Raw genomic sequence first — 12,609 nt, 5'->3', positions numbered from 1 at the left:
TTGACAACTTTTAACATAAAGAACTTGCAATATGGTCCTAGTATGGAAAGTCTTCCTGGAAAAGCGTTCCAGGTAAGTGTGTTCCGTTAAGAAAAGAATTGTTAACGGCGATACAGAAAAAGGGAGAAAATTTTTTAGTCTAGCTAGTTATTTTAGAACTTAAGCTTTGTTTTCCACTTTGACAACTTTTAACATAAAGAACTTGCAATATGTTCTAGTATCGAAAGTCTTCCTGGCAATGATTCTAGGTAAGCGTGTCCCGTTAAGAAAAGAACGGCGGTACAAAAAAAGGTAGAAAATTTTTTAGTCTAGCTAGTTATTTTAGAACTTAAGCTTTGCTTTCCACTTTGACAACTTTTAACATAAAGAACTTGCAATATGTTCTAGTATCGAAAGTCTTCCTGGCAATGATTCTAGGTAAGCGTGTCCCGTTAAAAAAACAACGGCGGTACAAAAAAGGGTAGAAAATTTTTTAGTCTAGCTAGTTATTTTAGAACTAAGCTTTGCCTTCCACTTTGACAACTTTTAACATAAAGAACTTGCAATATCGTCCTAGTATCGAAAGTCTTCCTGGCAAGGGTTCTAGGTAAGCGTGTCCCGTTAAGAAAAGAACAGTGGTACAAAAAAGGGCAGAAATTGTTTTAGTCTAGCTAGTTATTTTAGAACTTAAGCTTTGCCTTACACTTTGACAACTTTTAACATAAAGAACTTGCAATTTGGTCCTTGTATCGAAAGTCTTCATGGAAAGGGTTCCAGGTAAACGTGTCCCGTTAAGAAAAGTATTCTTAACGACGGTACAAAAAAGGGCAGAAATTTTTTTAGTCTAGCTAGTTATTTTAGAACTTAAGCTTTGCCTTCCACTTTGACAACTTTTAACGTAAAGAACTTGCAATATGGTCCTAGTATCGAAAGTCTTCCTGGAAAGGGTTCCAGGTAAGCGTGTCCTGTTAAGAAAAGAATTTTTAACGGCGGTACAGAAAAGGGCAGAAAATTTTTTAGTCTAGCTAGTTATTTTAGAACTTAAGCTTTGCCTTCCACTTTGACAACTTTTAACGTAAAGAACTTGCAATATGGTCTTAGTATCGAAAGTCTTTCTGGAAAGGGTTCCAGGTAAGCGTTTCCTGTTAAGAATAGAATTCTTAACGGCGGTACAGAAAATGGTAGAAAATTTTTTAGTCTAGCTAGTTGTTTTAGAACTTAAGCTTTGCCTTCCACTTTGACAACTTTTGACATAAAGAACTTGCAATATGGTCCTAGTATCGAAAGTCTTCCTGGAAAAGCGTTTCAGGTAAGCGTGTTCTGTTAAGAAAAGAATTCTTAACGGCGGTACATAAAAAGGGAGAAAATTTTTTAGTCTAGCTAGTTATTTTAGAACTTAAGCTTTGCTTTCCACTTTGACAACTTTTAACATAAAGAACTTGCAATATGTTCTAGTATCGAAAGTCTTCCTGGCAAGGATTCTAGGTAAGCGTGTCCCGTTAAGAAAAGAACGGCGGTACAAAAAAAGGTAGAAATTTTTTTAGTCTAGCTAGTTATTTTAGAACTTAAGCTTTGCCTTCCACTTTGACAACTTTTAACATAAAGAACTTGTAATATCGTCCTAGTATCGAAAGTCTTCCTGGCAAGGGTTCTAGGTAAGCGTGTCCCATTAAGAAAAGAACGACGGTACAAAAAAGGGCAGAAATTTTTTTAGTCTAGCTAGTTATTTTGGAACTTAAGCTTTGCCTTACACTTTGACAACTTTTAACATAAAGAACTTGCAATTTGGTCCTTGTATCGAAAGTCTTCATGGAAATGGTTCCAGGTAAGCGTGTCCCGTTAAGAAAAGAATTCTTAACGGCGGTACAAAAAAGGGCAAAATTTTTTTTAGTCTAGCTAGTTATTTTAGAACTTAAGCTTTGCCTTCCACTTTGACAACTTTTAACGTAAAGAACTTGCAATATGGTCCTAGTATCGAAAGTCTTCCTGGAAAGGGTTCCAGGTAAGCGTGTCCCGTTAAGAAAAGAATTTTTAACGGCGGTACAGAAAAGGGAAGAAAATTTTTTAGTCTAGCTAGTTATTTTAGAACTTAAGCTTTGCCTTCCACTTTGACAACTTTTAACGTAAAGAACTTGCAATATGGTCTTAGTATCGAAAGTCTTCCTGGAAAGGGTTCCAGGTAAGCGTGTCCTGTTAAGAATAGAATTCTTAACGGCGGTACAGAAAATGGTAGAAATTTTTTTAGTCTAGCTAGTTATTTTAGAACTTAAGCTTTGCCTTCCACTTTGACAACTTTTAACATAAAGAACTTGCAATATGGTCCTAGTATCGAAAGTCTTCCTGGAAAAGCGTTCCAGGTAAGCGTGTTCCGTTAAGAAAAGAATTCTTAACGGCGGTACAGAAAAAGGGAGAAAATTTTTTAGTCTAGCTAGTTATTTTAGAACTTAAGCTTTGCTTTCCACTTTGACAACTTTTAACATAAAGAACTTGCAATATGTTCTAGTATCGAAAGTCTTCCTGGCAAGGATTCTAGGTAAGCGTGTCCCGTTAAGAAAAGAACGGCGGTACAAAAAAAGGTAGAGAATTTTTTAGTCTAGCTACTTATTTTAGAACTTAAGCTTTGCCTTCCACTTTGACAACTTTTAACGTAAAGAAGTTGCAATATGGTCTTAGTATCGAAAGTCTTCCTGGAAAGGGTTCCAGGTAAGCGTGTTCTGTTAAGAATAGAATTCTTAACGGCGGTACAGAAAATGGTAGAAAATTTTTTAGTCTAGCTAGTTATTTTAGAATTTAAGCTTTGCCTTACATTTTGACAACTTTTAACATAAAGAACCTGCAATATGGTCCTAGTATCGAAAGTCTTCCTGGAAAGGGTTCCAGGTAAACGTGTCCTGTTAAGAAAAGAACGGCGGTACAAAAAAGGGTAGAAAAGGAGTAATTGCAATATGGTCCTAGTATCAACAAAAATTGGTCAGTGAAACACCCTGCTTAAGCAACAAGAGAAGCAACATGCTGCACTTGTTGAGGAGAATAAAGGTAAGTGTTGAACATGGTATACATGTACATATATGTGTGTGTGCATTTCCATCATTGAGCCTGTTTTGAATTTTGTATCTCCTAAATTGTTGTATTTCCTGATGGATTTACAGACATGCCCTGTGAAATATATATATATATATATATATATATATATATATATATATATATATATATATATATATATATATATATATATATATATATATATATATATGAAGTCTCTAATGCCTTTTTCTTTTTCGGATGAGTTATTGTTGGATTGGTAGACCAAGTTTGATGAAAGGATTGCAATTTTAGAAGCAAAGATAAGAAAGTTGAAAAGAGAATCGGATGATGCTACCGAGAAAGGTATTGCCCTCACGAATAACATTGGTCATACCATCAAAGAGATTGCCAAACTACTAGCTGAAGCAGAAGTAAATGAATTGATACACAAGCTGCCTATACTGACATCTTGATGACAACTTAAATTTTAGGAAAACTAAGGCTGAAGTGGATGAGCTAGCACATGAAATTAAAACACTAGAAGAAAATATATTAAAGGCTGGTGGGATCTCTACCATTGAAACTGAACGCCAGAAACTATCACAGGAGAGGGAGAGACTTCTTTCAGAGGTATTTCAAATCCCTGAATCACACGTCTATGGTTGCAACCGATCGCAAGTAGCCAATTACCATTTCTATGATCACATCTTTGATATTCCTTCTAGTGTCGAAATGACGCATTTCTCTCTTTGGTTATATATCTGTACCTTGATGACAGGTAAACCGGTGCCGTGGAACAATGTCTGTTTACCAAAGCAATATTTCCAAAAATAAGGTTGATCTTAAGCAGGCTCAATATAAGGACATAGATAAGCGATACTTCGACCAGCTTATCCAGCTTAAGGTGTAATCACATGTGATTTCATATTCTTATTCTTTCTTTAATTCTCTCTTTTATATTGTTGACACAACAATTCATCGTTCTTTGCAGACAACTGAAATGGCCAACAAGGATCTGGACAGATACTACAATGCACTTGATAAGTGAGTTGCTTAAAATTCATTAATGTTCAACATTACATCAAGTTTGTATTCTTTGTTGTGTGATAGGCATGGTTTTGCAATGCATAACTAAGATCATTCCTTTTGTCCTCACAAGGCCATTTCTCTCTTGTTCTTCAAAAGCTGATACATGTAACCATCGCACTTTGCATTGTGAGGTGCTGAGGTCACTCAGCACCTTTGGTATAAGCTGTTGGGGTAAAATACTGGATCTCTTTGTTCGGTATAATTCTATTATGTATCGCTATTGTATTTACCTTCCAAAGGGTGTGTTGTATGTGTTGGGAATGCAAAGTGCACATTAATTATTCTTCCACCCCACTAGAAAAAATAAAGATTGAGTTAGTGGTTCCTTAAGTATCAATATATGAGATTTAATCCCATTATAAACCCTGTAGTTTTTTAATTTTATGCAACCAAGCTCCCTTCCCTTATTGGAATTGAGTGCCCTTTGCTTATGTGGTGGCGTTAAAACACATCATTTGGCATGTGTAAACTGGTTGATTGGGGGCTTAACTGTGGAAACTGGTTTGGCATGTGTAAACTGGTTGATTGGGGGCTTAACTGTGGAAACTGGTTAACTATCAGTTGAACAAGGGGCATCCAAAAGCACCGAAGTGTATTAAACCAAAGACAATGAAAAATATAACTAAAAGGGAGAAAGAAAGACACATTTTTGAAGAAGTTCATAAAGTTGGTTTGCAGGGTAATATTTATCGTGTCTGAAATACAATTACAAATTACAATATGAAAGCATATTAAACCGTCTATTTCAAGCATTAATCAATAAGGATACATTAATAACAAAATTAGATACTTCTGTGTTAAATTACTGATGTATTCTGCATTCATTTTGTTCCTTGGTGGCTCTTAATGATTCATAAGGGCACTGATGCGCTTCCACACAATGAAAATGGAAGAGATCAACAAAATTATTAGGGAGTTGTGGCAGCAAACCTATAGAGGGCAAGACATAGACTACATCAGTATTCATTCAGACTCCGAAGGTGCAGGGACCCGTTCCTACAGTTACAAGGTTTGACATGTCATATTGAAAACCAATTCCTTCATAAACTGTCTAATTTCCTTCCCAGTAAATATTGTTCCTTTGCATTCCGTACAGGTTCTTATGCAGACCGGTGATGCAGAGTTGGAGATGAGAGGAAGATGTAGTGCTGGTCAGAAGGTATGTTATCACCCTTTTCTTAATTAATTAAAAATAATAAACAATAAATTTTACTTAACTGGGGTTCCAGGTTCTGGCATCTCTTATCATACGTTTGGCACTGGCTGAAACGTTTTGTCTCAATTGTGGAATACTTGCGTTGGATGAACCTACCACAAATTTGGATGGACCAAATGCTGAAAGTCTGGCTGCAGCTCTTGTAAGGTATAAGATGGATTGCTTAGTTCTGATTAAACTACTATTAATGAATTTATTAAAATTTAATGTGGTGGTGTCTTCATTAAAAATGAAGGATCATGGAGGACAGGAAAGGGCAGGAAAATTTTCAGCTAATTGTAATCACTCATGATGAGCGTTTTGCTCAACTGATTGGTCAGCGCCAGCATGCAGAGAGATATTATCGTGTTGCCAAAGATGATCTGTAAGAACAACAATATTACTGTTTCATCACTATCGCTTGATAAATTCTGTTTACAGAACTTCACTAACTTTTCTCTCACATTTTCAGTCAGCACAGTATAATCGAAAGTCAAGAGATATTTGACTGAAGGTCGTATTGTTTATACGAAATTGTAAAGCCCGACATCCCTCAACTTACTCATTCGCGTTTTACAATACTTCTTTTAACATTTTACTTATTTTGATATGCTTCCATTTTTGTAAGGGCCTGCTGAAATGACACTGTAAAATGTGGACGTAGAAAAAACAGTTTTCTGTTTACTCCCTTTTGATTGATTTATTATCACGCGGATGACACGACCATTTGTAATGTATAACTTTTACTTTCTTTCTCGGGGGATTAAAAAAATTATTGGAAGTTGAAGTTCGATGAAGATGTCATAAGAAATTATCATAAATTACTAACATATGTTCCCACGGAAGTTGTTTGTCATAGATATTGTGTTTCTTTTAGTCTTATGTTTACCCGAGTTTAACTAGTACGTAATATTATTATTTTTAATGACAAATAATATCTTTTTTAAAGTTTGTAAATTAATTTTGTTTTTGAAATAAATACAAATTACAGTAATATAATGCTTGTATAAAATGTGAATTTGTTATTGAGAGCTTGTTTCCTATGAAGTTTATTTTCTCTATGACAAAACTAAAAAGAGAATCATAGTATGACTTCTATTTTTTATTCTCATTCTTCACTTTCTATGGATTGTTGATTAATTTATTATTATCTTTTTTTAATAATCAATTTTATACTAAGTTATGTCAGGAAAAAAAGTAAATGATGAATTTTTCAAACTAAAATGTGGAATTTGAGGATGGTTTAATTAATATATTTTGGATTTATTAAAATATTTTGGTTAAGTAATTTGTAATTGTAATAGAGGGCAAGGGGTTTGGTTGGTATATATGCTTAGAAAAGTGCTCTACTTTGATTTATGCTGTGTGGTGATCTAGTTTTCTGTCGTAATGTAACTTTTAGATTCAGTTAAATCCCCTTTTTTAGGTTAATCTTATACCGTGTTTATGCCAAAAATAGTGGAAACTTTAATTACAAAAGTTTATCATTTACATCAATTAGGAATAGATGCGCCAGTTAGGGTATTTCTTCTATCGAATATAATTTTTCCAGTAACTAATGTTTTCTTTAAAATTAAAATTGAGATATTATTGTATGACTTTACTGTTTTAATTAGTGCAGTAAGAAGTAGAGGGTAAAACATAATTTCTTTTTCGGAAATGATATTTAGACATATATTTTGAACTTATTTTTGGCATAGTGACGTGTCAATCAATTTTCTTATTTAAAAATTTGTTTTATTTTATTTTTTTTAAAATTGAAACACGTGTGGGAGAAAATGGGGAAGAGGTTTAGCAAAAAGAACCCATGATTTTCTCATTTGGAAGAGAGCACTGCAACTTGAGAGAAGAGAGAAGCAATGCCTCGCGACGTCATCGAACAGAGAAGTAGGGTCTGAGGTTTGGGTTCTCAACGGCGATGGGTTGTGGTTTGTTTTGAATTTGTTCTTTGTTTCACTCTCACAATCGCCAATGATTCATTTTCGTTCAAATACCATACGTGATTGAAATGTTTGTGGTTAGTTGTTTTGTGGGTGAGTTGTAGGGCTTCTCCATTCTATCGTTGCTGTTGGTGTAGATATCATTTAGGATTTAGGTTTTTTCTGAGTTGAAAATGACGACACTAGAACCACTCTTAACGAAAAAAAATATGACAGTAGGAGTCACACAATGTGGGGATTTATGTGCAAATAGGTGGGGAGTTGTGTTGGAGTTTTTGTACAAATACTGGACAGTTCTGCAAGTATGAGACATCATGTTCAATGTACCTAATATGAATCATACAATGACATTGAAGTCCTCATGAAGAACTAAAAAGTCTATTAGACCCAATCTTAATGAAAAAATATGACAGCGGGAGTCACTAACATGTGGGGAGCCATGTTCAAATAAGTAGGGAGGTGCATTGAGGTTTTTGTACAAATACTAGACAATCATGTAAATATGAGACAACAACTTTAATATACCTAATGTCAACCACAAAAATCATATTGCAATCCTCATGAAGAACAGAACGCTTCATTGGACCCAATCTTAACGAACAAAAATATAACAACAGAAGTCACACAAATGTGGAAAACTATGTGCAAATAAGTGGGGAGTTAGGTTGAGTTTTTTGTACAAATACTGGACAATTATGTATTTATGAAACAACACGTTCAATGTTCCTAATATGGACCACAAAAATGACATTGCAGTGTACATGAAAAACAAAAAAGTTTGTTGGACCCAGTTTTAACGAAAAAAATATGATAGAGGGAATCATAAACATGTGGGGAACCATGTGCAAAGAAGTGGAGAGTTGCGTTGGGATTTTAATACAAATACTAGACAATTATGTAAGTATGAGACGACATGTTCAATGTATATAATATGAACTAAAAAAGTGACACTGCAGTCTTCATGAAGAAAAAAAAAAAGAGTTTGTTGAATCCAATCTTAATGGAAAAAAAATATGACAACAGGAATCACAAATGTGGGGAGCCATGCGCAAAAAAGTGGAGAGTTGCATTGAATATTTTGTACGAATACTGGACAATTATGTAATTATGAGACAATATGTTTAATGTAGTTAATATGGATGACAAAAATGACATTGTAGTCCTCATGAAGAACAAAAAAAATTATTGGACCTAATCTTAACAAAATAAAAAGACAGCAGGAGTCACACACATGTGGGGAACCATGTGCAAATAAGTGGGGAGTTATGTTAAATTTTGTGTACATGGTTCCCCACATGTGTGCGACTCCTGCTGTCATATTTTTTTCCGTTAAGATTGGGTCCAGTGAAGCTTTTTGTTCTTCATGAGGATTGCAATGTGATTTTTGTGGTTGACATTAGGTATATTAAAGTTGTTGTCTCATATTTACATGATTGTCTAGTATTTGTACAAAAACCTCAATGCACCTCCCTACTTATTTGAACATGGCTCCCCACATGTTAGTGACTCCCGCTATCATATTTTTTTCATTAAGATTGGGTCTAACAGACTTTTTAGTTCTTCATGAGGACTTCAATGTCATTTTATGATTCATATTAGGGACATTGAACATGATGTCTCATACTTGCAGAACTGTCCAATATTTGTACAAAAACTCCAACACAACTCCCCACCTATTTGCACATAAATCCCCACATTGTGTGACTCCTGCTGTCATATTTTTTTTTCGTTAAGAGTGGTTCTAGTGTCGTCATCTTCAACTTAGAAAAAACCTAAATCCTAAATGATATCTACACCAACAACAACGATAGAATGGAGAAGCCCTACAACTCACCCACAAAACAACCAACCACAAACATTTCAATCACGTATGGTATTTGAACGAAAATGAATCATTGGCGATTGTGAGAGTGAAACAAAGAACAAAGTCAAAACGAACTACCACCACCCATCGCCGTTGAGAACCCAAACCTCAGACCCTACTTCTCTGTTCGATGACATCGCGAGGCATTGCTTCTCTCTTCTCTCAAGTTGCAGTGCTCTCTTCCAAATGAGAAAACCATGGGTTCTATTTGTTGAACCTCTTCTTCATCTTCTTCCACACATGTTTTAATTTTAAAAAAATAAAATAAAATAAATTTTTAAATAAGAAAATTGATTGACACGTCACTATGTTAAAAGTAAGTTCAAAATATAAGTCTAAATATCATTTCCATTTTTTTTTTGCAGTAATATTACATTCAAATAAAGATTTCTATTTAAGGGAATCTAACTCAAATAGTTGAGCTCGAGTTGTCGTAAGCTGAATTCTACAAATAGAAAGACCCACCTTTTATTTGTAGTTAAAATTATTGAAAAGTACAGAGTGGTTTTCGATACTCATAAAATTTAGTAACCTGTGTTAAACTTGATGCATGCATAATGGTGACATCTTATTAGTTATGTAGCAGATATTAATTAGTTCATGAGAAAATGAAACGATTGAGTAGACATAGTTGGAGATAGAAGATAATGATGGAGAGAAGGAAGAGATTGTTGATGGAAATGTTAGCATTTGAAGGAAATAAATAAATAAAATGGTTGGGAATAATGAAGGTTAAGGAGAAGCTTGAAAGAGGGCGAGTCTAATGGTGCGGCTCTCATAGGTTGTGTGCAAGTCTTTGCACTCCTCAAGATCACCATCGCAGGCCAAAACAACCCACTCTCCTTCATCATCCAAATACTTCACCACCAACTTCCCCACATCCTTCACATTGAAACGCCTTCCGATCTCAACCTCCAAATCTCTGAAACCCCACTTCGGTTGCAGGCTGAACCGGATTTTTTCATCCCCAAAAGTAGCCTTCACCCGGAGACCCGTTTGGGAGACGTTGGGAGTGCTGAAATACAAGTGCTGCTGTTGAGGAGGCACGGTGGAGGGAGAGGAGGATGACGGTGGCGAATGGCCGTACAAGGAGGAGGAGTTGTTGTTGCTGCTGTTATTGTTCTTCGACTGAGAGGTGGCAGAGCTCAACTCTGGAAAACTGTTGTAGAAGGAACCGATCTGTATGGCACCCTCTGCACCCTGCACCGAATCGATCACCAGCTGAAGCTTCTTCAGAGAGTGCCCCACCTTCTTTATCTTCCTCGATGGCCACCTCGTGATCCCGTGCTGTCTGCATATCCTTTTCAGAGTTGTCGGACACACTGCACACGCGTTGTGCATGCATGCATGCATGCATGCGTCCATTCGTTAATAAATCAATACAACGTAATGGAACGATGATGATGATGATGAATATATACATATATGTGTATCTCACCTCCGATGCTCTTTGCCGCATCTTTAAGGCTTCCGGCGAAGTACTGTCTCAGAACTGGCAAACTGATAGTCTTCTCCGCCTTCGTACGCCTCTTCTCGCCGGACTTTCTGCCACGTCGCCCACCAAAATTCTGAGTTTGAGTTTGAGTCTGAGATTCATCGCCGAACACCTGCTGCTCCTGTAACTCTACCGCATCGTAAGCTCCGACGCTGCCACTCTCCCACCTGCACTTGCCTGTCACTTTGAACTCCTCTTTCGCCTCTTCCAGGTATTCCAACGACACGCACACCCCTTTCGCCTTCTGCTCCTGGGCCTGGGCCTCCATCATGTGCGCGATCCAAGACCCGCACGCTTCTGCCTGCCACTGGGATTCCGATTTCTCACTCATAACCATCTCCTCTTTGTTATTAATGTACGGCTGCTGCGGCTGTGGCAGCGGCGGTGGCGGCGGGGGCAACGTGAACTCATCCCCCATGACAACATGCAGGGTCCGGCAAGACTGCTGAAGGAGCAGGGATATGGAGTTTAGGAAGTGGTTTTGGTGTTCCCTCTCATGGCAGTCCTTAGGAAGGAAAAACTCGACGACAAAATCGGTGTAGAGGCTCCTTAGAGGAATGGCGACGGCAGCGTGCAGGCCATAGATATTGGCGTGGTGAGACAGAGGATACTGCGCTCTGGTGAAGGCGGCTACGTCGATCGCAAAGCAGGGCTTGGCCGTTGTGAAGGCCGTGCCCACGATTCCCTGTCCTCGCAAGAGATGATGCAGAGAAGAAGCGTCCTTGAAGCCCAGAACTTGTGCATCTCCCACAAAACACGCTCTCTCCACTGTTGACAGGTGATTCTCCGTGGAATGCCCATACCCACCACACTTCCCTCCCTGCTGGATGCAACACGGAGCCCATGTGAGAGCCAATGCCACATTCTGCGCTCTGCACACACACCTCATCACCTCCACAATCTCGTTCACCGCTGCTTCGTACACCTCCTCGAATGCCTGTTCCAATTGCGTTACTAAACATGCCATGCTATGGTGTGCCAGAAACTAAACATGAAATAGTTAAAGAAGAAGAAGAAGAAGTACCTGAAAAGGATTGCAGAGAAGATTATTGTTAAGAAGCTGCGGGCAATAGTTGATGGTGTCGCAGGGAGGCGTTAGAATCTGGATGACACCGAGGCATGTGTCGGTGCCTCTTTCGAACACAGGGAGTGCTAAAGAACCAGGAAGCTCCACGTAGTAAGGAAGCCGCGGGTACTCCTGGCTTCTGTAGAACCGAACGCTCACGTCCCTTGCGCTGTTCACGTTCACGTTCATGTTCATCTCAGCTGCAACCCACTCATCTAAATTTCTGGCGAGGTACTCAGGCCCAGCCACAAGACCCCTGCGTAATGGAACCCACACCTGAATCATGAGGTTCGAGTTCTTTGTGCATTCTCTGAGACAACACACAGCCACCACCAGTCTGTCTTTGACGGAGGAATTAGCCTTGTTGGGTCCAATCCACCATCTCTTCCTCATCACCTCCACCTCCATCTCCGCCTCTGAACTTCCCATGTACTGAGCCTCGCAGCCCCCAACACTCGTTTCCACCCAGCAACCTTCTGCCAGCACCTCCTCAATCGAATCCTCTTCCGAGGCCGAACCACACTCCCACAAGCTCCCAAACCCACAATTTTGCACCAATCCCCCATAGTCCATGCTGTTCTTACCCGATCAAGGTGTTCGTTAGGGAGGAAGACGAAGACGAAGACTGAAAAAGAAGGAAAATTTATTGGATGGATTGCTTCAGAAAAGAAGTACCTGATCGACCTCAACACAACTCAAACATGGCACCCATCCACAAGGCTTTTATATATATATACACAGAAGGGAATGAACAGAAATGGAAAATTTGATGAATTGCAGTGGGACCCTTACTCTCTCACAGTGGCCGGTGTTTAATTATTGATTTATGTGCACATCTCTCCCCCCTTACTCGCCGCTGTAAACTAATTATATTCCTGTATTATACATATTTTAGCTGCTTCCTGTATTACGAACAAGAACTAAAAAAATCAACTGCTGAAAGCAACGTGTATAAAC

The 12,609-nt window shown here is 38.0% G+C and overlaps 2 protein-coding genes across 3 annotated transcripts; one reads left to right on the top strand and one right to left on the bottom strand.

The window, feature by feature from the left end:
* Window positions 1-3,069: 3,069 nt before the first annotated feature.
* LOC114195361 (DNA repair protein RAD50-like) lies at window positions 3,070-6,145 on the top strand. 2 transcript variants are annotated; one of them, XM_085665529.1, is made up of 8 exons: window positions 3,070-3,633; window positions 3,782-3,838; window positions 3,995-4,047; window positions 4,951-5,101; window positions 5,189-5,251; window positions 5,322-5,455; window positions 5,544-5,672; window positions 5,760-6,145. In XM_085665529.1, the coding sequence occupies exons 2-8, from the start codon at window positions 3,803-3,805 to the stop codon at window positions 5,797-5,799; spliced, it is 606 nt and encodes a 201-aa protein (XP_085521655.1). In that variant the 5' UTR covers window positions 3,070-3,633; window positions 3,782-3,802; the 3' UTR covers window positions 5,800-6,145. The 2 variants fall into 2 exon arrangements, with proteins under 2 accessions (XP_085521655.1, XP_027941596.1); XM_028085795.2 differs by having other exon boundaries at window positions 3,158-3,633; window positions 3,782-3,907.
* A 3,534-nt stretch (window positions 6,146-9,679) lies between these two features.
* LOC114195508 (protein NLP2-like) lies at window positions 9,680-12,331 on the bottom strand. Its single transcript, XM_028086003.2, has 3 exons — window positions 11,611-12,331; window positions 10,530-11,523; window positions 9,680-10,413 (listed from the first exon to the last, which is right to left on the bottom strand). The coding sequence occupies exons 1-3, from the start codon at window positions 12,223-12,225 to the stop codon at window positions 9,824-9,826; spliced, it is 2,199 nt and encodes a 732-aa protein (XP_027941804.1). The 5' UTR covers window positions 12,226-12,331; the 3' UTR covers window positions 9,680-9,823.
* Between the last annotated feature and the right edge of the window lie 278 nt (window positions 12,332-12,609).

The sequence above is a fragment of the Vigna unguiculata genome, chromosome 8 (assembly GCF_037176805.1).
Source record: "Vigna unguiculata cultivar grain cowpea cultivar isolate G323 ecotype 2 chromosome 8, ASM3717680v1, whole genome shotgun sequence".
Classification (NCBI taxonomy): domain Eukaryota; kingdom Viridiplantae; phylum Streptophyta; class Magnoliopsida; order Fabales; family Fabaceae; genus Vigna; species Vigna unguiculata.
This window is presented reverse-complemented; position numbering and strand designations above follow the sequence as displayed.